Consider the following 27950-nt stretch of genomic DNA (forward strand, 5'->3'; position numbering starts at 1 on the left):
CGCCATGAGCAACTGAGAAGTCTTTGTTGCATACACTGCTGTGTGCGTGATTCACAGAAATTTCGGACACTTTAATGCATGGAAATTCTGAAGAATAGGAATCTTTAAACTTCTGCTTTGATAATTTTGGCTTCTTCGTTCGAGGCAGCATTATGATTAAAAATCTTTCACCTGATTCACGGTTCACAAGACACACGCTAAGCTCTCGCCGTAAACTACACAATGCAGCCGAATGCAGCCTAAACACGCATCAGCGAGGAACCTGGGAGACAGACAATTGGGTGGAACTATTGATAAGTTGTTAACGGTTGGAGTTACTGAGCTACGATTGGCTAATTCTTCAAAACTAGGAACGCACTCAACACGTGATATATGATAACACGAGTATTCAGCCAATCATCGGATGAATTAGTTGGTTCCGTTTTGCGTACTGGTTCTCCTGCTCTTGTTTCTGTAAAATCCGTAGTTTTTTCCATACTTTTCGTAGCTCGTAGTTTTTCATGAATTTCCGTAGAAACTACGGAGAATCCGTAGTAGTTGGAGTCTATGTATATTTCACACTAGTTTTCAGTCAGCAATTGTTATAGAGGCAGTGAATTTCTTTCACTGCGAGCACTATAACACAAAAAGAAATAAATAATATAACAACAAAATTGAAGTCAAAAATGCAAGTTAATATTAGTACACAAAAGATTTAGATTGACTTTGATTATTATTGCATATTGGAGAATTATCAGAGTAATCGTGGAAATAATCAGAAATTAATAAAATATGCTGAAAATGGTCCCAAATCCCCCATATAGCCCCAATCTTGAACCATTGGATTATCATTTATTTTGAAGTTTACAAAACATTCTAAACAGTAAAGATTTCAGTAATAATGATGATCTCAATTCACACTTGGTTGAATTTTTTCCTGTTAAAGACCAGAAGTTCTATGAGCATGGAATCATGGAGGTACCAGAAAGATGGCAAAATGTCATCGAACAAAATGGGAGATATTTGATTGATTAAAGTTTATTTATTTATTTATTTATTTTTTTTTTTGTATAGAAAAATTGAATTCCATTTCACACTAAAAAAACCGAAATTACTTTCTTGCCAACCCGACACATGTAAAGATAATAATAATTAATCTTAGACAGAAGATTATTTTGATGGAAATCATTAGCTTTTTATCAAGCAATGCTACAAATTTCCTGACAAAAATTTCTGATCAGATGCTTGTTGTTCTTAGTACTAACAAATCAGTTGACATTTGTGCTTATCTTTTCATTAATTACATCCCTAGTGCTTTAAACAGCTTCAAGCTAATGGAATCAATGGAAAATTTTGGGTAAATGAAAAGTTCATTTTGAATCCAAAAATAAAGACTCCAAATTTACTTACTTGAAAATTTCTAGTAATAACACAAAGCATATACACAGAAAAGTTTCAGATTTATAACGGTAATTAAAATTTAATAATAATATAATTATAATTTCAGCTTTGTACATTCAACTTAACACTATGGTAATAATTACAGTAAAATTAACATAGTAAGAAAAAATAAACATTACAAAACATTAAAATACGCTATAAAAATTAACGCATCAACTAATCACTAAATTAACACGTGATGTGTTATCACATTTTCTTCTCTGTATAAACTTCTAACAATGGTGATACACAGAAGAAAATATTCATATTTAGAAAGATCATAGAAAACATGAGGATTCAGTCAAATTAAACATGTATTTTAAAATGGCTTTAAATATTGAAAATTTTATAATAAAGGAATAATCAAACCTTTAGCTGGAATGTAGTAGGAACAGAACTACTGCTGGATTCTGAAATGTCATCTTCTGAAAATGAAAAACCCAAACTCTGTGAAGCAGCTGATGCAATGCTATGATCCATCTGAGAAATACCCTAGAAAAATAAAAATATTTAAAGTAGCATGCTTAATTCATACAATTCAATTAATAATGATTTAATTAAACATGTATGACTGCTTTTCCATCAAAATCACCTTTTGATTGACTGAAATAGAGACTATAACAATAAATAAATAAATACTTTTTCAGCTGAATACTTCCTGATTAGACACATGATGTGGTCTGCTCAGTTATGATGAATTAGATACTCAGCTGAATAAGTTTGATTTCAAATTCATCTGATTATTATTTGGAAGGAAAATTTAAAACTACACTGTGAAACTTTTCAAATGAAATTGATTATTTCATGGAAATTTACATCATCATAACTTTTAACTTATATTTTGATGTAAGAGCACAGTCCATCAATAAATTTGAACTAAATAATTTCCTCATTTTACAGCTGTATTCACCCAGGGAAAAAAAAAAAAACATGACATCAGAAATAACTTCGGAAAAAACCTAACACAGTACAAAGTCCAAGATCTGGAACCGGTGGGTTTTCAGCAATTCCAGACTTAAAACCACTAGTTTGAATCTAGTAAGGTGACATGCAGACTAGAGATGGATGATTCATTCTGGAATTGATATAAAGAACCAATTCACTTTACTGAACGAACGATCAGCACTCTGGCAAAAATGGAATGGCAGTTCTTCATTAACAGTTCATTGAGAGCTGTTGGGAAGCATGCCAATGAATCGATTCCCTTTAATGTAACCATTAGAGTCTTTCCTTTATTATTTACCAAAAACATCTCTGACCTATTTTTTACGTGGGTATGTGTGTTATGTATGTATAATTGCATGCTTTTGGCTTGCTTGTGTTCCATCTAGTGTTTAAAAAACAAAACATTAAATAAACCCTCCATTTACAAATGGCTAGTTCCCCCCCCCCCCCAATTTGGCAGTGTGAGGATTTGTTTAAAGTATGTAGATTCAAGGAATTAGTTCCTTGGATTCCCCGTTGCTTTGCGCTCAGACACTAGTGGCAGATCTGGGTCTTTCGTAGTTGTGATTTTTTGTACTTTTCATCACTCCTGTTCTAGCTGTAGATCTGATTCTGATCACTCTTTCAAATTTGGGTCATGCGGAATCTTGATCGTTTGCTCTTTTCACTTTCTTGGAGCTGTTCTGTGGGGTTTCATTTCGATTCTTTGACTACTGTGTCACAGCACAGCTATATATATTAAGTATCACCTTTCTAAATACAATATTACTGTAATATTTATGTAAAATAATAAATTATATTTTTGTTTATTTACTTATTTTACTAACGTCTTGTAATCAACAGCTGTGAATTTCTTTTTGATCTTTAGAATTAGTATATATTTATAAACATAAATTTTTCCATCAGATGTATTGTTTCAAGATTACAGAATAAAATATAGATCCTACCAAAGAGATGAACCTTGAGCTATATTTGGCATCATTTGTCAAATTAACTTAAAAAAAAAATGCAGCATACAATTAATTTCCTGTTCTTTGGAATCTCCCTCTAATCTAAAAATATATTTTTACACTGTGTTTTGCAGTAACAAAAAAATATCAATTATAGTAATAAAATAATGTAACCTTTAACAAAAGTGAGTTCAGTTTTCATTATTTTTTAACTTTTAGCACTTTTTATTCCAAAATTTTATTGTTATTCTGTGTAGAAAAGTTTTTTTAGGGATTCTCAGTACAGTCATTTTGGTCGCACATTTCAAAGCCTTTAACTCATATGGATGAGTTGCTTTATAACAGGAAGCCAGTTAGTCAGTGCCAACAATGTAGCCAATATTTAAATTTCTCGCTGGAATTTCAATTTATGAACAGCTCTTTTATAAAGCAATTTATGAACAGTTCATTTACAAAGTTCACCAAAATCCAAGGTCATATGTGGCCAGAGTTACAAAATCCTGCATTTCTCATGTTAGAGTGGAAAATGGCATAAGGGGATATATTTATTAAAAAAATATATTACAGTGTTGTTATATTTTTAAGCAAGAAAATTATGCCAATATTATTACAGAGATTCATACTAAAATATATTACCCAAATAGGAATTTTGACATGTTGAACAGGACTTTTGTGAACTGAAGTTAATTAGAGCTGGGGTAAAGTGACATCAGCTTACATAGATTAAATGAGAATCAGAATTAGTCTTTAGTTTGGAACATGAAGGAGCATTTGTTCTGATGGGAAAGGTTGGTTCACATTGCAAAAGAATTGTTAAAATGCACTTCAGATAAATTTATATTCAGAAGGAATTGGATACGGTGATCTGAGACTGCGAATTAATTATCAGTTGTAGATCTCTAATATATATATATTAGAAGATGCACACGAATTGACTTCTCTTAGCCCCGTTAAGTTTCTTATCCAAAACCGCTGTTCCATATTAGGGATATTGACGAAGTGTATTCCCAGAAATTGAATAAAAGATTAAATAAAGAAAACTTTTTAATGATTTAAAAAAAATTTAGAAAAGAATAGCTTGACGAGTTCACTCAAATGCCATGAAAAACTGTCATGCGAACCAAAAATTGGTGAAATAGCTTTAACTGATAATAAAAAGCATTTATTTTGGCCAATAGCAAAGATTATTAAACTGTTTCCTGGTTAAGATGGGAAAGTTTGCATCATTCAACTTAAAACTCAATATGGAAGAGTCTTGCAACCAATACACGTCTTCTCATTAGAGCTACAGGCTATTGAAAAAATGTTAACTGAAAATAAGAAAATGGTAGATGAGTAATCTAATTCTCAAAAAACCTTTTGATTTAAGACTAATTAAAATTAAAAGATTTTAATTTGTCTGCTGATAACGTAATAATGGCAAGATATGTCTGCTGATCATGTAATAATGGAAAGATATACTTCTTATGGTAGGCGCTTCAGAAAGCACATAAAAGATTGGATTGATTCAAGTGTACTTTATAAGTTTGAGACTCTCCCCAAGTTTCAACAGGAGAGGATATTGCGAAGTGAAGTGAATTAAAACTGCAATAGAGTGATATTAGCTTCTAGAATGTATAAGAACCAAAGTCAGTCTTTAGTTTGGAATATGAAAGAAAATTTGTAGTTGTGTCCGTCATTGTATGTTTCGTGTGCTTCAGTAAAGTGCTTTCATGTCTTTTGTAATAAAATGTCTTTTGTCTTCCTGGACTTTATAAAATGCCCTGTATTGAGTAAATGCGAATCCAGGAATTAAATACCGGCTTTATGTTCTCAATATAGGAATGTACCTGGCACTGTGTAACAGTGTTTTAAATGCAGTTACGTCATTAATCCGCAATGAATTTTACAAAATCCGAAATTATGGTTTAAAATAATAGTAATTTATTTCTTAAATGTATAAACCTTAAAATCTATGTAATTATTTGCTGTATACATTATAAATTCAAGCATTTTTACCTGTTGCAAAGTATCCATTTCAAACTGAAGATCTAAAAGAGTATCAACTGCTGATTCTGCTTCAGGTGTTCTGGTTTTTGAAGTATCATCTATACTTTCTTCAGGCAGTGAAACAGTATTCTGTTCATAAATTTAGAAATTAATTTAAATAGAAAAGTAATAAAATGAATTTACACAGAAAAAAGAAGTTATACAGCATGAAATAAAACATCTAATACACACTTACTGAATATAAAAGTTCATGATTTATATGATTTTGACTTTTATCAACACCATTTTCAATAGGAACAGTATTACTAGCAGGAGCTTCCGCAGATCCATTTGAAATACACTTGAAGGATAATAAAAAAAATAATAATTAAAGGCTGAAAAATTCTTTATTACAAATAAAACAGAACTACTAAATCAGATTTTGATCAGATCATTAATATAATGCAAATTGGGTGGTTAAGAACATTTTTTATCTTCCATGGAAAAATTGCTTAAATTAAATTTCAGTTCATGTTTAATGAGGAAAATGCTGTAAATTTTAAGAATACATAGAAAACAAATTTTATTTTGATAATAATTATACTTCAATTACGTACAAACTGCTTTTACTTACATTATTCTTTTAGTTAATTGAATTAATAAAATACAGTCAAATACTAAAAATCTGCTGACCTGAAACCCGCCAACTCCTGAAATCTATGCTACCTCTCAAAATATTAACATTCAATTTATAGGTTCCAGAAATCATTATATGGAGAATGAAATACCAAAGAAAAATATTTACTGAATAATGACATCATAATTACTGAATAATAATGAGTCATAATGGAAATACCAAATTATTGATATCATGGTTAAATCCCCCCCCCTCCAATTTGCATCGAGGTAAAAAAGCAGATGGTTCACTCAACTTTTCTTTCAAGTTCACAATTCACATTGTAATTTCTGAGCTTCGTTATTTCAAGAGATTGTTTGATGCTGCCTTTTTTTAAATCTGGATATTCTGTGGATAAATTCAAAATATTTTAAATTTCAGTGCTTTTTAACACAATGACAGATCCGAAACGCATTTGTGATTTTACTGCTTGCAACGCTGAAAAACGTATACACGTTGTACTGACAGTAACATAAAAAGTGGAAATTTTGCAAAAGATGGAGGCAGGTATACTCCTTGGTTCATAGCAGAATCGCATGGAATTGTGACACGGACCATCTATGATACACGGAAAAATAAAGAAAGCTGTTGAATTATTACAGCAGCAATGATTCTACCACCAGAATTTGAAATCTTTGTACGAGGCGAAATCGGCAAACCACAATGCTGTCTTGTACGAGTGGTTCCGGCATACCATAGTGATGGCGTAGCAATTTCATGGTATCCCATAATCATTCTCCCGAGATAAAAGAAAAAACAGATTCATGCTGATTTAATAATAAAGAAGCCGTTCGATTTCAGCAGTGGTTGGCTGAACAGATTTAAGCAGAGACACGGTACACGTTATCTGAAAGCAAGTGGGAAAAACTTTCAGCAGATAAAAATGCTGCAGAGGAATTTTTTAATGAATTTTCTATGTTAGTGGCCGAAGAAAATCTTAGTCCAGAAGAATGTTTTTAATGTGGACGAGACTGGGAGATTTTAGCGATGTCTGCCAAGAAAGACAATTGTGGCAAGGGAAAGAAAGTGCACCATCAGGCATGAAAGAAGCTAGAGGAACAATGCAGCTGGTACTTACAAACATACACCAGTGGTACTGGATAAGAGTAACAATCTTAGAGCTCTGAATGGAGTAAAATCCTTACCTGTGATTTACAGGAATAATAAGAATTCTTGGTTCAGGAAACAACTTATGACTGAATATTTCATGAAACATTTCATTTAAGAGGCTAAAAGGCATTGTGAGTGTGTGCGTGTGTGGGGGGAACACCATCAAAGACTGCATTTATTTGATCGCTGAATCAAGAAATTCTGTTTCCCATTATTCTCCTAGTTAACTGAATAACGTGTTATTACATTATTAAATGCCTTTTAATGAATTAATAGGTATTTAATAATGTAATAACATTAGTAAATGCCTGGCTTAATGTAAGTCCATCTTCACTGCTTATTGAAACTGAGAGTGATAACAGTGAATTTTCCGGTTTTAGGCTTAGTGCAGCAAGAGTTAAAGCAAGAGAATTGCTTATATATTCAAAAGAAAGAATAAATTAGGAGGCTTTGCAAGAAGAAGACATTGTTGAAAGGATGATGAGTTCAGATAAGCCAACACTGGCATATCAGATGACTGATGATGAAATCATTGGCTCTGTTTTGAACTTGCCACAGCAAGAAAACAATTCTGACACCGATACAAATAATGAATTTGATAGGAGTGAAAGAAAAATCTTTTAATGAAGGTTTGGAACATGGTGAAAAATACCTAAAATTTTTAGAATAAAGAGATTATGAGTCTATATAATTTTCCAAAACAAAAAACAAAAAAACTTACTCTGGAGCACTCTAAAGTTTTAAAACAAACCTCTATCAGAAAAATGTTTGAAACATGCAAGAAAAAAAAAAAAAAAAAAAAAAAAAAAAAAAAAAAAAAAAAAAAAAAAGCTTTTTTAATATCCCTTATTTTCATGTGTCTTTAATTGTATGCATCCTTAAATGCTTTTAAATATTCCTGTAATCACTAATATAAATGAATAATATGATATATATGTAATAATAATTTAACACATGTAACCAATCCCTTAACATAAACTGTTGGACTAACTGTGACAACAAGGCTGCTCTCTGGTGAGTAGCCAGAGAAGTACTTAAGCAAAAGCCAAGGCTCCCACCTGATAGGTTGTACCAGACTTTTGCTCTGTAATTTTTTCTTAAAGTTAAATGTACTGTCCGTGTGTAACTTAAACCTGTTAATGAATACTTGTTACAATATACAGGACTCTTCTATGACCCCTATCTAAAACGACCCCTTTACACATATATAATAAATTAATGTAATAATGTATATATAAATTTATTTAAATGTATCTAATATGTCTTATTTATTTTGCACTTTTAGTCTGACTATTATGATTTATCTTTTCTGTCCTGAAATCCACAAAATCCTAAAATCCGTGCAACCTTTGGTCCAAAGCATTGCAGATTTCTGGACTTCTACTATATTATAAAATAGTTCTTCAAAAATTTTGCAAATACAAGAACCAAATGCAAAAAAACCTATGAAAATTTACCATGATGACATTTGATATAATGTATACCTATAACATAAAAACTAATCATATAAAAATATAAAAACTGAAATCAGAACAGTTGTCTCAAACTTAAATTGCATGCAGGGCAAATGCATGATCTATAAAGAAGTTGATGGGAATTTTTTTAAAAACCAAAATGAAACTTCGGTTCTACAAGAAATTTTTATTCTGTACACTTTGTAATTCAAACATACTGAGAGTTAAATATTAATTTTTTATACTGGCACTTATTTCAAATAGTTATAATGTGTTGAATCAAACATTATATTACTTAAACTTTTCAAGTGGGGTTATCAATTTTTTTTAATGCATACAGAAAAAATTCATATATTTGAATGTAAATAATTATAAACTTCTTTATTTCTTACATACTGAGAGCTTTCAGCTAAAACAGCACATGACATTTTGATAGTTTTGAAACTTGGAGAAAAATTACTAAAAAATATATCAGAAATTATACATGCTCATCGATCAGCCTGGTTTTTTTCCCCTTCTCAAACAAAGTGATTATTCTTATTATAAAAATTCATACCATAATCTTTTGACAAATATGAAAGAAGATTAATCAAATCTGCATCTTCAAATCTATGAATAAGATTTATATTACAGTGGTAATTAAGAATCCACATCTACAGATTTTCTAGAGCTTTACTCACATTTATTTTTTTAATAGTAAAGAATATAATGCAAAACTGTACTCAAAATCTTGATCTTTCTTCAAATTCTTGTCAGAATAAATAAAGTCAAAATAATGATAATTAATTTATGGGAAATAACTGGCCACATAAAACTGCTGTGACTTTAAGACAACTAAATTGGAACATAATGGAAAAAATTTTTAAAAATAAAGAGTAAAAATCCCAAATATATGTGTACATTAAATTTACCAAAACTACCTTTTTTGTATCTTGTTGGTCATCCTGTGCTTCATCATTCTGCGTTTCTTTAGCCTTTTCTATTTCCTTCTTTTTTAATTCAAGTGCAGCAAGAAACAGGTCTCTCAAAGTGTAAACAACTTGCGAGGCCTGGATTTTGGAATATTTCTCTTTTAGCTTTTCACACAGATTTAAAAAATTAGTTACACAAGTTGAATAAAATAAATATCAATATCATATTTAAAGAAGTTAATTTTATACTGACCGCTGAGCAAAATGAGAAAAGAACTTTATATTTTCTTTATCTTTTAAATTACTAAGCTATGAAAGGTAAAAGTTAATCTTAAGCGGAATATCATGTTTTTCACACATTTAAAATATCAGTTCCTCCAAAATTTAATTCAAATCATGGACACTTGACATAAGAAACTGCGAAAGAAATCAAATAGTAGGCTCCTTGTGACTACATTCATTAAGTTACTAGGAATATCAAAATTTATTACCACTGTGAAAATATACAGTTCTCTGTTAAAACACATGCAAAACACAAGAGTAACAAAAGAACAGAAGGTTGATAACAATCTGATGTCCACAGGTTCATTTAAAGGATTTTGTCTGGCACTAGCATTACTAAAATCATCTGATTCTTTTGCATTACTCAGCAATGACAAGGTTCATCGATTTTTGCTCACGTGTATTTCAGAGGTAACTTTAAGTTCTACATGACTTATAATTTTCATCTGAGCATATTAAGCACTTTTCTTTTGCTTCAAAATCTCAAATTTAGTTGAAACTTCATATAAATCTTTAGTTCACTCACCTGATAAAAACATATTTTGTTCCTGCTCTCTCACAAGATTTAATTTCACTTTTTGCAATTGTTTATTACACCAAACCCAATTTTTGCTATCAGATTGCAAATTTCTATCAGAGAAAGTAAGCCCCCCCCCAAATCATGTCCTGAAAAAAATAAGTGCAACACAAAAGATCCTTACAGCCCTGCCTACATAATGCATTAAAAAAATCTTTTTGGCTTACTGTTAAATGTATTTACTCATCCATCTAAGCCACCCTTGCCCCCACACTTTTCTTGAATAAACATTTAAGATTCTGTTTCCTGTAGGAAATATACTGTTTTTTCCCTTTTCTGTGAATGATATTGTTCATCGTTATCTTTGATATCTTAATTCAGACTCCTACTTATAGTTTAAACTGAAAAATGAGAATTTTTTTGAAAGTATGAAAATGCAGCCTTCTATCCAAAAAGTATTTAGCTGCTTTGAGTTTACAAGAGTTTTACAGCAGCCAATAAATTGCCCCTCTATCTAATTGCTTTATCCAACTAATTCTGTTATGCTTTGTTAATTTCAGTTATTTGTTTAAGCAAAATCATTCAAAAATATACAAATAACCTCTCAAATATTTACAATGACAATGTCTCTCATTTAAAAAACAACAACACTAATTTCCTATAGAATAGTATGAAAGTCCTTACTGCTTTCTCCGTTTTAATAGCAAAGAATTGATGACCAGTTTGAGGGCAGCCAAATACATATCCAAATGCACGGCTATCACTTGTGTCTTGAGATATACAAGATATTTTATGAACTGGATGATGATGCAAAATTTCCTGAAATTAAAGGGGAAAAATAAGACAGTCAATTAACATGCAACAAAGGTAAACACAGAAGAAAAATTTTCTTAATAATCAGAAACTCTTGATGAAAATTTTTATTTTCAACATACCCCAGATTTATCATCCTTAATTATTATTCCATTAAAAGATACATTCAATATTATCCTTTGCTTATGTTCACCAGATGTTTTTACGGCAGTCTGGAAAGAAAAATTATAATTAATCATAAAATGCTTGAAGAAAGCACATACAACTGGTATTTTCATAGATGCTTGTACTCATTTATATTCTAATCCATATGTAAAATTCAAGTGCAAGAAATTTCTCACATACATAATCATTTTCTGAATAAAATGTTTCTACCAGAACTGGCGGTAATTGACTTTCATAACTTGGCAATTTTAGCCAATAATTCAAAATAATTTAAAATATAATAATATAATAATTTAAAATATAAACTGATTATTAATAACTCAAACCTTTAATATTTCATTAACCACTTGCGCTAAAAAGACGTGCCACGCATGTTGAGATGCTTTTGTCCCAAACCGCAACTGACGTGAACACCATGTCGATAGGCATTTATCGCAAAAATGAAAATAATGTAGTGCACATGTCACCTAACAATGAGATTGTTTATTTCTCGAGTTACGGCTCTGAATTGTACTCGCAGACACGGAGCAGTGTAAATGAGACACTTAACCGCTTGTTATATTGTAGCGCACGGCACCAGAACCGTGAAGTTTAGTCGTAGTGCAAGTGGTTAATTTTATAAAGTAGAATAATGATCATAAATTTTCTAAACAATCCCCTCTATCTTTACTCTATAGTAGTATTTCCTAAAATGAGGACCATGGATGGCTTATAGCACATGTTCTGAACCAGAGATGATTTCCCCCAGGGAATAATTTTATAGTTTTAAGGGGGTATCCAGTCAGCTTTTTATTTATTACTTAAGTATTTAGTTTAAACTAAATACTTAAGTAATAAATTATTAGTAAAACTAAAGTATTTAGTTTTATGAATATAAAAAATTACTTTTATTCAAGTTTTGGTATTTATCAACAAATTTTTTGCTTTTGCTTGGTATTTATCAATACAGTTTTAAAACACAGTAAAAATAATCCCAATTTAAATAAACATATATGTATTTTTCAAGTTTTGGAAAGGAAGGAATGCCTGTCTCACAACGGTGAAAGGAGTGCAAAAAAGGTTGAGAAGCACTGGCTTATAGATATACCACAATATATGTCAACACTTTCATAAACATGGTACTTTGCCTATGAGGTTTTAGGATCAGATAATTAATAAGTTCTCTGACAGGAACAACATCTAAAAAACACTGTATACAAAACACTCCTGTTTATAAATTGATGTGAAAATTACTTTCAAGGAGAAAATGTCAATAAATGTACATGAATTCAAGGTCTTTTCAAATTTTAACTCATTTAAACCTTTTCATACAGACTTTTAACATTCTTCTGGAATTCTTTTACAATGGCAGGTTTCTACATAAAACTTTTTATGGTGAGCAGAAAAAATATCTGTTGTATGGTCAAGGTAGTATCATGAGATATAATTAATTACACTGCAAGCCAGTGAACTTACTACACAAGGGGAAAAAAAAAAAAAAAAAAAGCAAATAGAAAAATCTTACTTATTGTACATATGTGGTATAAGGGAGAAAGACATGATTAAATTTGCAGGTTGCATGAGCAAAATTCAGTACAGAGAGTTGATACCTCTTGCAGCAACAATGGTTGTAAACTGGCTGGGCATCAAGTCAAACTGAGCTTGGATAACATACGAATACTTCAGCTGATATGGCTTCAATTCTATGCAAATGTTTATCAACCGTAATAGCAGGCACCCTCTGTATCGAAGGTGCAGTTGGCAAGTAGTTGTGTGAACATTCTCTGTACTGAGGAAGATCAGGACAGCATATGTAACATGCAGTCTTGCATTATCTAGTTGAAAGATTAAGGTTATGTGCACCTTGAGACAACCATGGGCTTTAACACATCAGAAATGTAAAGATGGTTGTCCACATTACCAGCAATGAACACGAGGTGAACAGGATGTATATGGAATGGCACCCCATACCAGCATGCCAGGCGCTGGGCCTACATGACGATGATGAATGCAAGCTGGCAATATTCTTTTCTCTGTACCTTCACATAGGAATGCATGCATCATGTTTTACATAGAACTGGAATTTGTCTGAAAAGATGAAGTGCTGCCACTGCTGCAGCCTCAAGGAAAGCCACAACAATTATTACCACACTGACAGTCTATGGTGTTGATCATGTTGTCACATTGCCTGTGCAGAGATTTGTTGCCCATGCACATGGGCCAATACTCGATACATCATGTGGCTACACAATAACATAAGACTGAGACACAACTTCATTGTCTGTGTTCTTGGGCATTAGTGATCTGTGGCCAATGAGATCTTGCATGGCATTCGGTATGGACCTTTTGGACAAATTGATTTCATGTTCACCTTGACAGTCATGGGTTCCTGACTAACATGAGAAGCAATTTTATGAAACAATAAACTGCAGATCCAACAAGAATGCAATCATTTGCATATACCAGCAAGCAATAACGTTGATGGAAATTTGATGTTTGTCACAAAAATTTTTGGAATCAAAGATTCTTGAAAGTACTCCATTCAACCAGGTGCTGAGATAGTTTGCTCTTCAGTCTAATAGTAACCTAACCTAACTAGAAACATCAATAATACTAAGAATGGAAAATGCTTGGGAACCTCTACCCTAAAAAGATATGCTTCCTCTGCAATTAGGTGAAGTTGCAGGTGACTAAGCTAATCTGATCTCCTCTAAATTTACTTGCATCCAAGGTAATTTTAGATCTGACTGCTGACAACATGCTCCAGATAAATTTCATTAGCAAAAAAATAATCAACTTTTGGATACCTATATATAATGAAAAGTTTATGTGTGATGTCATATTTATGAAAAGATTAATTTTAGATTGTCATTATAATATAATACAGTCAAAAGTCGTTAATTCGGACCTCAAAGCTAAAAACTTTCTGCGCATGCGACGTGTTGACGCATGCGCATAGGTGTTTAAGCGTGCGCGTAAGATCTTTACGACTGCGCATTTGCGTGTGCACAAGCGCAGAATATGTTTTCGCTGCGCGTTTAATGTATAACGGACGGTATAAGCTAAAATTATCTAATTGTCTATTTTAGTTAATGTTGATGATTGCGTTGTTCCTTAATCTTCAAATAGGATCCGGCTTATTATTTTTTGCTGACTGTAAGAGCAATTTTATAAAAGTAAGCTTGAACTTTCGATTATGTCAAATAGAATTTCCGATGCTGGAGCTCCCAAAGGATCTACGAAAACGAAAGTATGTTTCGATGTCCATCAAACAAAAAGTGGAATTGCTCCAAAAAATGGATAAAGGCATATCCTTTGTTTATCTAACCGTTCGGAAATCAGTTTATCAATTTCACGCTGCACGGGGGGGACTTGGCAGCGTGTAATGAACTGGAAGTTGATCTGTCAACCCTATCGTTATCTTCGGGGCAGATGTTTTTATTTTATTCGGCTTATAATTCCTTATTAAATGTAGTATTTGATCTCGATGTACTTCGTCTTTGATATGATTTAAATCAAATTCCTCGTCATTATAAATATCACGAATACAAATCAAATAGTTTTCTGGTTGCAATTTTCTAATTTCGGCTAAGCATAATGTATACTTTACGCATGCGCACGTTGAAAGAAATGTTTAATAAAGTAAACAAATAAATATTAAGCTTTTTTTTGTAAATTTTGATACCCTTTAGATCATAATTGCTCATTATTTTATAAATTACGGTTTCATATTTTTAATTTTATAATTTCTGCATGCCATCTTACCAGATTTAAACTGATGATCTATAATCCGGAAAAATCGATAATTGGGAATCACCAAAGTCCCGACGAGTCCGGATTAAAGACTTTTGACTGTACAGTAAGACCCCGCTTAACGCGGGGATACGTTCCATCAAAGTAGAGCGTAATGCGAAACAGCGCTAAACGAGGCTATCTTTACATGTAAATATTGGGATTAGGGGAAGATGGCTAGGAAATTGGTTAGGTATTAAATTTAAAAAGTATGTTTTTTTAATAAAAATAAAACCAAACATTTATTTCTTAAAGCTCAATTTAATACCACGTTATTATTTCTTGCAAAAATAAAAACAAAATATAAATAACAAAACGAATATTCTTAAAAAAAAAAAAACAAATAAAATTCTAAGTCAGTCATATTTAGTTAGCCTTCCGCGTTTTCAGTGTTCTGCCTTTTTGTAACAAAAGCATCTAATGTTGTTTGCCTTTTTCTTTTGCGTTGTTCTCTTAAAAGTTCTTCATAAACGGATAGAGCATCTCTAACACCACGCCTTACTTTTGAGCTCCTGTCAAAATTCGGATCATTTTCAATGAATTGATCCATTATTTCAGTTATGGTAGACAAACTCCTTTTTACAAACGCCATCGAAAGTTCTTTTTGCTCTCCTTCTGAATCACTGCTGTCAACATTTTTGTTTTCTTCTTGTTCAGTTAATTCCTTGAGCTCATCATTAGAAAGACTAGCCGCTGCTTCTTGAATTATTTCTTCGGCATCTTCCACATTTACCCCTTCAAAATATGTCTGTACAATACCGTACCAAACAAGAAATACAAGTACACTCTTTCGGATATGTATTTGAAACCTATCGCTGCATAATATTTCGTGGAATCCCCGTATGCTGCGAGCGATTTCGTGGAATTCCCGGGTTGAAATAAAAAAGTGCTAAACCGAAACAGCGCTAAATGAAACAGCATTAAGCGGGGTCTTACTGTATATACAATTATATAAGTATTGTAAGAAAAGTCATCAAGAAACAGATGATCTGGTCCAGAATAATTCCAAGATTTCATACAATGAGAAAAGGATAACACTTCTACAATGATATGACAATTAATTCAAAATATTCCCTTAGCGCATTTTATGTACACTGTTTCTGAATTTGAAATATGTATTTTATTTATTTTTCAATTCAGTCAACCTAAATGCATTGTCGGCATAACGTAGAAGCCATATCACATCCATGAATGCAAAACACAACTGGCAATTCTTTCTGAAAATGCATTCTTCTGAAATTAGTTGAAATTGCAGGTTTCTACCTGCAACTTTTTATGATGGTGAGGGAAAATTTTGTTTTATGGCCATGTAAGTAAATCAATAAGGAAGGTACTATTTAACAATGAAAATTTCTTGGGACCAAAGATTCCCATAAATATTGTGCTTAACAAGAATTTGAGGAACCTTCTTCATTCTAATTGCAACCCAACCAAAAGATACGTCTATACACTGACTTTAAGTATTGAAACCTTCTGATGCAATAATGATCTTTGGAACCTGTGCTCTTAAATAACAGAAATGTTTCCTCTGTGGTTAGTTAAAAGTCATGTTAAACACATTAATAAGGAACTGCTGAACGTCACAGGTGAATATGTTAAGCACATTAAAAAAGAACTGCTGAGTTGCAACCAAATGTTACTTCACAACAGTTCAAAACAGTTTTAATCCACAACAATACTGACTAGTGTTTTTAATTACTTGCAAACAGCATTCAGATATCTGACAGATGCCATAGTACAACTTTTTGAACTGAAATCGGGAAAAGATGAAGTGCTATTTCACATAATTTCGGTCATGACATACCTTCTACAGGAAGTTCAGGAGTACCTGAAATATGCACACTAGATTGGAAGATGCCAAATGCAGAAATCAACTTTTGATTGCTCATCAATCCAAAGACAATCCAATGATCAAATGGGTAAATGTCAGCGACATTCATGCTCATGATCAGCAGAGAAGCTGAGGCTTTTTACAAGAGCAACAATGAAACAATGCTATTAAAATGATCATCCCATTAGTCACAAAGTATCACTTTTTGCTAAGATAATCATGGTTTGAGATATGATTTCAGAACAGTCACTTTGTCTACATAGAAACATTTCATGTGATGTTCATACAGAACCTGCTTTTTCATTCCCAGTGATTATAATATCCATCCATGCAACAATGAGATAAAATAATCAGCATATTCCTACTTATTAAAAAGATAACATGGTAACAGTTGATGGTATCCAAGACATGAATTCTGATAAGTTGTACGTATTATGCAAATAATTCAGCTGCAATCATTACTATTACCACTTTATTACCATTCTATACCATCAATACTGAGTAACCTCTTAAATAAAACCTCATAAAATATATCGTAACTTGCTGATTTCAGAATTAACAATCACTTGATTGACAGAACATAATATTCTGTTCAAGCATTTAACATAAATTTGGATAAGATTTTACTGCCTTAAGGCTATAAAAATTCTCGTCCAACCAACTTGTTATAGTGAATCCAACGAACGTGTTATAGTGAGAATGGCTTTGGATCAAATCATCACAGTTTAATAGCTTTATCAAAACATAATTTTTTGGGAGATTTAAAAGCATCATCATAATTGATGTATGCTAATTTTAGAGAAGAATTTAATCACTGGGGGTCAGTAATTTTATTTACCGAGATGAGTTAAAGAAGGTAAATAAATACATAAAACAGTTTTGATTTAAACTGTTTTCTTTATAATTCATAAGTCAATAAATAAAATAACATATTATGAATTTTACGTTAGACTTAACTGTTTAAGAAACACACATACAGAAAATGTGAAATGTACAAGGCAAAATAAAATGACTACTTAAATCCAACATTCATACAAAAATTAACAAAACACTCAAAACCTACCTTTAATCTTTGAAGTGCATCTTGGCACATGCGATTCCCTCTTGCATCTAATACATGTTCGATTCCTATAACTTTTGCTTTAAAATTTATTCCTTCACCACTGAACCTATCAGGATCATTTTTTTCTGGAAAATAGAAAACTTGATTAAACACACAAACAATCAGCAACTAATGTATATTTGTCACTTTTGATTCATTTCATGTATAAATATATACATACATTGCACAAAGCATATGTTGTAAAAAGCATATATCGTAATTCCCAATTGAGGGTCCAAGCAATTGAAGGTTTGACCCAAATTTCTCAAAACTATCACAATTAAGAGCTTCCTTGATTACTGCCCCCCCTTTTTTTTGGCAAGGTGTACATAATATCAAAATAAAAAAAATCACTTTGTCCCAATTAATTTGCACACTATAGTATGTCAGTTTCTTTACGAGATACTCTGGAATAGATAATAGCAGGGAAAACTATCTCCTGCTGAAAGCCACTATAACAAGAAAGTATCAAAGAGAATCTGATAACAAGTGGTTTAACTGCTGCATATCTTTTAAATCTGAAAAATTAATAATAATAATAATAATAATCTTTGTATTAACCTTTTACAGTTTTACTTCGTTTCAGAATTCTGATTTCTCTGTTTTCTTTATTGCTTTTTCTCGATTCCTTTTTTATAACTTTAGCAGGAGAAGAATCTTCCGGTAATTCACTATAGGAGCTACTATTCCTTTCTTTTCTGTCATCTTCATTTTTCAGCACTTCTTTATTAGTTTTCATGTCACCAATATGAATAGACCTATAAAGATAGCAATAATACCATGGAATGAATACAGGAATAACAATCAATCAATAACATCAGTGTTTGTAGTTACATTTTCTACTAAACTCTTTACAACATACACTATCAAATTTTGATACCTAAATTATTATTACAGTCAAGAGTCTTTAATCCGGACGTCCATAATCCGTAATGATCTATAATCCGGACCTCAAAGCTACTAACTTTCTGCGCATGCGTAAAAGCATCTGAGTTTACCTTTACGCATGCGCATTGAATACATAACGGACAGTATAAGCTAAGCTAAAATTATCTAATTATCTATTTCAGTTAATGCTGCAAATTGCATTGTTCCTTAATCTTCTAATTGGATCCGGCTTATTATTTTTTGCAGACTGAGAGCAATTTTACAAAAATACGCTTGAACATATTATGTCAAAAAGAATTTCCGATTCTGGAGCTGCCAAAGGATCTACAAAGTGAAAGCATGTTTCGGTCTCCATCAAACAAAAAGTGAAATTTCTGAAAAAAATGGTTAAAGGCATATATCCTTTGTTTCTCTAACCATTCTGAAATCTGTTTATCAATTTCATGCTATTCTTGGGGGGGGGACATCGCGGCGCGCAATAACCTGGAAGTTGATCTGTCAGCACTATCCTTATCTTCAGGGCAGATGTTTTTATTTTATTCGACTTATAATTCCTTACAAAATGTAGTATTTCATCTCGATGTACTCCGTCTTTGATATGATTTAAATCAAATTCCTCGTCATTATAACGAATACACATCAAATAGTTTTCTGGTTGCAATTTTCTAATTTCGACTATGCGTAATGTATGCTTTATGAATGCGCGTGTTGAAAGGAATGTTTAATAAAGTAAACAAATAAATATTAAGCTTTTTTTTTTTTTTTTTTTTTGTAAATTTTGATACCCTTTAGATCATAATTGCTCTTTATTTCATAAATTACGGTTTCATATTTTTAATTTTATAATTTCTGAATGCCATCTTACCAGATTTAAAATAATTCTGAAAAACTGAATTGCCGAAGTTCCGACGAGTCCGGATTAAAGACTTTTGACTGTATGTAATTACATTTTTTCCTTCTACTTTTACCCACTGTATTAATTTTAAAACTAACCAAGTAGCTGAAATATATAAAAATTAATTTTATTAATAAATGATAGTTAGACTAAATCGTACTTTTAATCTCTAAAATACTATTTTCAATTCATACCAGTTAAATTTAAGTATTTATTATGTGCATTAGCAGTATAGATTAGTGGTCTCAAAGTGGTGGCTGCATGCAACCCCGAAAACAATTTTATGCAGCTCACTGAGACATTTTAACTATGAATTTTTCGCAGAGATTTAATGCTTTTAATTTTTTGCAGTTTGAGTTTACATTATTTTCATTTTCACTAAAACACACTTGAATAATGTCCCATTTTATTTCGCAATGTGATATAAATCTTACTCAAAGATTGGAAGATACAGATTTCATTAAGTTTATTCATACTTGCCAAAAAATAAATAAACTCAGTTATGAATTTTTGTACTAAGAATAATGGTGTGGTTTGGAAATACATTTATATGTGAACAAGTTCCTTCAAGTAATCCTTCGTTCTTCTGACAAGTAGTGGAAAAATGATAAGAAAAGAACCCAATTCCTCGATAAGTATCTACAATTCAGGACGAAGATAATTTCCAAAAATTTCTTTCCAAGGTTACAAACTCTTATCAGAAAAGAAATTTCATGATGTGTCAAGCTATAGTACAAAAAGAAGTTTAAAATTATTTACATATGAACATAAGTATTTTTATTTATACACTGAAGAAAACTTTAATAAATAAAAGAACAAAACTAGTTTTTCATTATTTAATCTCAATTCTTGTCCCACTTGGAAGAGCTCCTCTGAAAATTTTGAAAATTTCATAATCTGTTTGATTTTAGTTTAAATTTGTAAGTTATTTAATAATTAATTAAACATGCTAAAATTATTTGAAATAAATATCAATCTGAAAATTTAATATTTAGCTGTCAGTATATTTTAATTACAAAGTGTAACAAACAAAAGTATGCTGCAGATACCTAATTTAGATTTTAAATAAAAAATAACTATAAATTTTTTCAATTGCAATATTACTGTTGTTGTTTCTGTACATTTTGGTAAAAACTTTTTGGAAAATGAAATAAAAAAATTATTTAAAGTTTTTATTCAGTAAAAAAATATATTTTTTTTGGGGGGGGGACAACCTGGCCTCTCGTTTGTTTTCCAATCATGCATGCAGCTCACTTGCAATCTATGTTTGAGACCAGTGGCATAGATCACTTCTAGTACTATATCATATCTTTCTCCCATAGCTATGCAACATCTTAAATAATTAGCTAAGCTTTTACAAAAAATTAAAATGCAGCTTGAACTTTTTATTATGCTAATAAAAGATAGATAATAAGAGATTTTTATAATGTTATTTTCCAAGTCTAATCCCCCATGTACTTTGCTGATGCTATAAAAGAAAACAATTGTTTCTCATAAAAATTAATTCTCTGAGCAGCAAAGTTTTAAAATCTGTTCATTAAGACCTGTATTTAAACAGCACTTTCTGAATTTAAAGAAAGTAAGAGTAATTTTAAATTAAAATGCAGCTTGAACTTTTTATTATGTTAGATAATAGATAATAAGAGATTTTTATTATGTTTTCCAAGTCTGATCCCCAGTGTACTTTGCTGATGCTATAAAAGAAAACAATTTTACAAACTAAACTTTTAAATTGTTTCTCAAAAAAATTAATCCTCTGAGAAGCAAAGTTTTAAAATCTGCTCATTAAGACTTGTATTTAAACAGCACTTACTTTCTAAATTTAAAGAAAGTAAGAGAGCAACATCATAGCCTTTTATATACAAAATGATAAAAAAATTGCACGACCAAATAAATAAAGGCAGTCATGCCACTCAGAGGGTTAAATACTAAAAAGTGAATAAGCATTGAAAATTATTCCTGAAATTTCACATACCAAAACATAAACAACAAATCATATATTTCATACTGCTCTTATGTTATGCAAATAATTAACATTATAGATATTAATGAGGATAAAATAACTTTATATATTTGATTATTATATAATCCATAAATGAAAGTCTGTTTTAAATCCTAAGTTGACACAAAATTTGCCTCCTAAGACATATTTCTATCTTATTTCTTTTGAATTTCTAGTTATAAGCTTTTGCTGCTATTTTATTCCATGTGGTTTCCTTTAATTATGATATTTGGATTTTAAAATATTAGGCAACTACACAGAGATGCAAATATGACCAGATAAAAACATTTTAAATCCAGAACAAAGGCAAGCGTATCCCACATTCTTAATGTGATATCAGCACCATGGGAAAAAAATAAAAATAAAAATTTTTTTTGGACATATTTAACATACATTATTATGCTTAGCGCATTGAGTGACAGCCTATCTAGCCTGTTTCTTCATTGGCTATTGGATGGATGCAAATGCACGAGTCTTAAATTAAAGGATAGTGTATTAAATTGTCATAACTCTGGCATTATTGATAAAATCAAGCAGTTCACAACTGGTCATTCACAGATGTTTGATATAAAGGTTTTCAACACAGTTAACGAACTTGTGAAACTGGTTTAATAACCCCCTCTTTCTCCTAAAAATAACAAAAAAATATTTTTGCTGAAACAAATTTAAGTAAACAACGATCAGAGATATTTTCTTTAGAGTGTAATTTTCTTTCACTTTTTTAAATACTTTAAAACACTGAAAAGCTTGCTTCCGCAATGAATTTAAAAAAAAAAAAAAAGGGAAATTGATTTACCCAAAACACGTGTTCAAGTATCATTTAACAACCTCGTTTCAAGTCATAGCGAGCAACAGGTACTTTAAACCGGTGTCGTTTAGTGTTCCTTGAGCCGAAGCCTTGACATTGAGAGAACTTTCACTGGAGTACCGGCTGTTTCCCCAAAACACCTGCTTAGGACCACCCCATTCCTGTTTCTATTTTGTTTCTTTTCCCCGTTGGCTTGCTATTTCTCCCTCCCTCTCCACGTACATGAAAGATGAGAATCGTGCTGTGTCTGGTACAAGAGGAGGGAATGTTGTCTTATGATGGAAAGAAAATTACAGCACTGTTCCAGAAGTAAGAGAACACATACGCTGTATATTCTTTTAAACTTTAGACAATGCTAACCTGAAAAACATCGATGTGGATTGGACCTTTTTCATTGCTCTAGGTTCTTGCTCTTAGAGTCGATGATCAAATTTCTCTCTGCTCATCTCTTTTAGCCCAAACGGGCAATTTGCCCAGAAGGGCTATTAATTTCGTTTTGGTATTTTCCGTTGATTCACTACAGACGGCGAACGCCTTTTTAAATTGTTGCCACCAAATATTAGAGCCCTGTATTATATTTAAAGACATTAAATAATGAAGAATTTGTGTAAATATATGTGTTTTTCGCATTGTGGAAAACAACGGTACCTAGAGCCATCAAATTCTGAATAAGATACGTCTCCACCCGAATACGGGCATCTGGAAGGCCAAATTTGGAATTTGTTTTATTATCTATTTCATATTTTGTAAAGCATTTAAGAGTTTTTGATTAAGAAACTCAACAACTTCAAAGATAGCAATGGCTACACTGTACGGAAGGTTTTTTTTTTTTTTTTTTTTTTTTTTTTTTTTTTTTTTTTTTTAAATCTTCAGTGCAAGAGACTTTGTATCGGAAATTCTAAAGACACTCTCTTCTAAATATTTTGTGATATTGCTGTTGAACTGAATTTTATGGTACGAGTGCGAAGAACATGATATTTAATAAATAAAGATAAAAACACAAAACATAAAAAAAAAAAAAAAAAAAAAAAAAATTCTTTGGGCTTAAAATTATTATTATTCTTTGGGCAGAAATTACTGTGAGTAAAATTCAAAGTAGAATAACAGTATTTGGAGTTTTGTTTTAGAGATTATTTTAGAACAAATTATAATAATTCAAAGTGACCATCTTTCCACCTCTCGCTTTCATCGACCTAAACAGTAACAAAAATAAAACCCTGAAATATTTCTCTCCCAGTGAGGAATTCTTCCGTATTTATGCCATTTAAGATCATATTTTGATTATCATTTGTATTATGGCCGAATAATGGTAGTTCGATTTAGGGACAAATCACAAAACAGCAGCCTAACTGCTTTATGTGGTTTACCCGTAGGCTATGTAATGTTGTGTTAAAGTATCTATCACGTCAATATGCGCAAGTTCCCTATTCGTAATGTAAATATGAGTTAGTTCCCAATTTTGTAGCCTCAAATCATCACGAGAAACTGAAAAAGTCCGCAGTTGTTCTCGCCGGGATTCGAACTCCGAACTTTCCGAATACTTGTCGAGTGCTTCCAATTACATCAGAAGGCTCGAAATTACATTTGCAGGATGAAGAAAACACCTTACATACCCCCTTTAAAGGGTGACTGGGGATGCAATCGTCAATTCCTGATGATTAAAAACTGTCCGGGTGGTACTTGTAGAGTCTTTTTAGAATTTTTCGATATCAGGAAACTGAATAAATCAGCAATGCTCTAGCTGAGATTCGAACTGGCCGAGACTTTCCGAATACGCATCGAGTGTGCTTCGAGTTACACCACGAAGGCAAGTGGAGAAAAGGGAGAAAATGTCTTAGAAGCCTTTCGAGAAGAATTTTAGTTCTACCACGAGACATCCTGTCCCTTGGACAGTTAACTGTAGAGAACTTTGCTATAATCTAATACATCTGTCTTTTGTTCCGAAAATCTGTGACATGAATAACTCCTATAATATGCTTTATATGAGACCAAACACCACCTTCAAAAAATGTGGCACCACGGGCGGGGGTAAGGCCCCTCTAGCTATGCCGCTGATGTGGTGTCCCTTTATGTATGGTGGCGTTTTTTTAAGATGCATCTGGAATAAGTACAATATAAACAGCTAATTTTTTGACATATTTAGTGACACTTAAGCCTAGCGCCCCTGGCGACCGTTAGTAAAAACCGCCTCTTAATCCGGCATTCAAGGTAAGCTATATAAAGGTTTTTGACGGGCATGCTATTGAATTAAGATTATTTAGATAAAGCATTCAAGGGTGCTTGCCTACTGGATTCTTTCGTAGAGAAACTTTTACGTTAAAATGAACTCATATTCACATTATACGAGGTGTGACAATAAAAAAAAGAAAAAAAAAAATATGACACTGTGTAGCTTGAAAACAGAGTGAAGTTGGCAACAACTGTTTAGGTGACGTCATGCCACACACCTCTTCTATCCATGCGGCCAGTTTCGGTTTAATCGACCACACCAGTGGAAGTACTGCGTCAGTGAGTGAACGAACACGTGCAACTGCATTCTGCCGAAAAATTGTCTAATGTAAAAACCGAAAAGCGAGTCAACATCAAGTTTCTTGTGAAATTTAAGACATCAGCCACGGAGGAAACAGTTTAAATGTTAACCGAGGGTTATGGAGAAGAAAACCTTGTGTCATGCACGTGTGTTTGAATGGCATAAGCAGTTTTCCAGAGGAAGAGACAGTGTGGTAGATGATGAACGTGCTGGGCGCCCCATTGGTCGTTCATCATGATTGAATGGGTTCCCAGTTGTCAGACTATTAATCAATACCACTACATTGAAGTACTAAAAAGACTTCGTGAAACAATTAGAAAAAATAATGCCACAGTTGTGGAGTGATGGAATGGCTGTTATCACTCACACGGCTGTCAAGTAGTTTCTGACCAGCAAAAACATTACCGTGATGGAGCATCCTCCTTATTCACCTGATTCGGCTTTACTGGACTTTTTTTTTTTAGTTCCGAAGTTAAATCTTACTTAAAGGGAACCCATTTTACCTCAGCTGAAGAGGTTCAGGCAAAAACGGAGAATCTCCTGAAGGGCCTTCCAACAACCTCGTTCCAGAGCTGTTACCAGCAATGGCAGCACCGAATGCAGAAGTGTGTGAATGCTGAAGGGAACTACTTTGAAGGTGACAATGTCACGGAGGACTAATTCTTTAAGTTCAATGAATTATTGACCAGTATCTTTGTACGCGAGGAAAAACGGAAAAACTCCAATAAAAGCAGCTCGTTCGCAGAGATTTGAATCGGAGTTCAACTATCAATATTCAGTGCTCAGGTAAATTAGCTCGCACTCACGTTACACATGAGGAAAACGCAAAAACTCCAATAAAGCCAGCCTAGTCGCCGGGATTTGAAGCCGTCGAATAATCAGTATTCAGTGATTTTACTGTTTGGCCGCCGGTAGGTCATAGGCAGTTGGAGGACATATGTATACATCTGCAAGCCTGTTCTAATTGATAGTTTTGAAAATATTACGGAAGTAAAATTAGATAATTGCAATCACTACAAGTTTATCTCAGAAAAGTTCCCTAGAATTCGAATTGGTTTCGGGGGGAGAGAGGGAATTTGTCTCCGAAATTTTTTTTTTTTTTTTTTTTTTTTTTTTGGTGTTTTCTATAATGAATAAAATGATACCAAAACAGTTAGTCCGTGCCTTCATGGAGGATTTTCTACGGTCCCCTGCCCCAGCAGCCGGATGCTTGCTCCTCAGACATTTGATGGGAACAGCCAAACTCACACGCTTTTTAATTTAAAGAGAATGGTATTTGTATACCACTTTATACCACGCTGATAAAAAGTCCATGCAATTACTCCGTCCACCAAAATCTGAATGCAAATCGAAGTACTATTGATTACTCATTAGGCTACCAAATGAGTTAAAGCAGAAGGAGTTTACTGAAGAGCTTTGTTCTGATAGAACATAAGAAATGGCGGAATATAAGGCCAGTATTTATTCCAACATATAAGAAAATACTGATGTGGACACTACATGACCTCCTTGCACGTTCTATTAAATAATAAATATTTTTTACTGCACTTTTTTTAAACTTATTTCCTCGAATTATTCTAAAACCGATCCCACAAGACAACTGGAAAATGACACCAAAAACTGCAAATTTTGAAATTAAATATCCCGGTAAAATTTGTCGTACGGGAGTCACACTACTAGTACTTTTATTTTTTTATAACAAGGTTTAAAACTTTCCTAAATATAATTATAGAAGCCGGGTGTGACCGCAGTAAAAGTAAATATTACTATTTATTCAAAATTAATTCTTATTTTCAATTTCAATTTGCCAAAATATGAATATTTTCGTAATTCAAAATACTTCTGGAATTGGAAGTATATGACTACGACCAATGATTGCAAAAATAAAAGCTGGTTTGTTAAAAAAAAAAAAAAAGTCCGTTTATTCTGTCCGTACCCCAGCCAACTCTGTAAGTCGGCTGTGGTCCGTACGTACAGATGTTACTCAATAAATACAGAAAATGGGTCCGGGAGCGGTCAAATGGGATATTTTCGTTTAAATATATGATACCCAAAATTTTTCGAAATTACAATATTTCCTTTCTTTTGTACAGGGAAGTATAAAAATATAATAGTTTTTGTTTAAAAATGTACGCGGTTTTATTTCCCTACATGTCTTGACATTTTTTATAGTCTGTATATCAACAGGGACGGTAAATTCAGGGACCGCACCAAGCGTCAAATGTCCTAGCTACGCCATCGTCCAGCGCACAGCACTGGAATACCTTTAGGATCTGATCATAAAATAACGTTACGTTTTTCGCGAGACATATATTTTAATCACCTCTGGATAGCCGATAAGAAACAGCAAGGATAAGACCTTGAGTTATTTTTATTTGCGAAGAAATCCCCGGAAGAAAGCATGCTTGGTTTGTGATCTGATCAGACAGCTTTACACTTTTTTTTTTTTTTTTTTTTTTTTTTTTAAAGCCAGCGGAAAATCAGCGTCCTAAAGAAAGCGTAAGAAATTTTCAATTACATTATATTTTTCTTTCAGAGCGTAATTACAATCCTACTTCTTATGCTCAAGCCTCACACTGAAATATTTCCCGAAAATTAGTGCCAAATATCACAGCAAGAAAATGCATAAGGTTAGGCCTAAAAGAAATACACACTTGTAAAATTTTGAAGAAAGCATAATTTTAATTGCATGGCTGAAATACTTAACATAGTTGGGTTGAATTTGACCTGAAGTTTACATGACTAAGTTACATATTTCTATGTGTTATCCTTTCATATCACGACAGATAACAGCTCTTCCTAAACACGTTTCAGCATCTCCGCATCAACGGCAAAAATGACGTTGCAGTAATCAAATTTGTTGTCGCATATTTAAGCATGCAAAAAGCCTTTTTTTCTACGTGATTAGCGGAA

At 32.2% G+C, this 27950-nt stretch overlaps 1 protein-coding gene across 1 annotated transcript in view; it reads right to left on the reverse strand.

Moving 5' to 3' along the window:
• The window catches only part of LOC118183385 (uncharacterized), a 124494-nt gene that overhangs the window by 16316 nt on the left and 80228 nt on the right, over positions 1 to 27950 (reverse strand). The window contains exons 2-9 of the mRNA XM_085812688.1: positions 18476 to 18672; positions 17876 to 18000; positions 11168 to 11257; positions 10917 to 11051; positions 9443 to 9571; positions 5539 to 5643; positions 5313 to 5432; positions 1789 to 1911 (exon numbers count right to left, since the gene is read on the reverse strand). Of these exons, the coding sequence (XP_085668814.1) occupies positions 1789 to 1911; positions 5313 to 5432; positions 5539 to 5643; positions 9443 to 9571; positions 10917 to 11051; positions 11168 to 11257; positions 17876 to 18000; positions 18476 to 18653 (1005 nt within the window). The 5' untranslated portion in view covers positions 18654 to 18672. The remainder of the gene's footprint in view (positions 1 to 1788; positions 1912 to 5312; positions 5433 to 5538; positions 5644 to 9442; positions 9572 to 10916; positions 11052 to 11167; positions 11258 to 17875; positions 18001 to 18475; positions 18673 to 27950) is intronic.

This window comes from Stegodyphus dumicola, chromosome 3 (assembly GCF_044657685.1).
Source record: "Stegodyphus dumicola isolate Sdum_Otavi_A_Nest chromosome 3, ASM4465768v1".
Lineage (NCBI taxonomy): Eukaryota > Metazoa > Arthropoda > Arachnida > Araneae > Eresidae > Stegodyphus > Stegodyphus dumicola.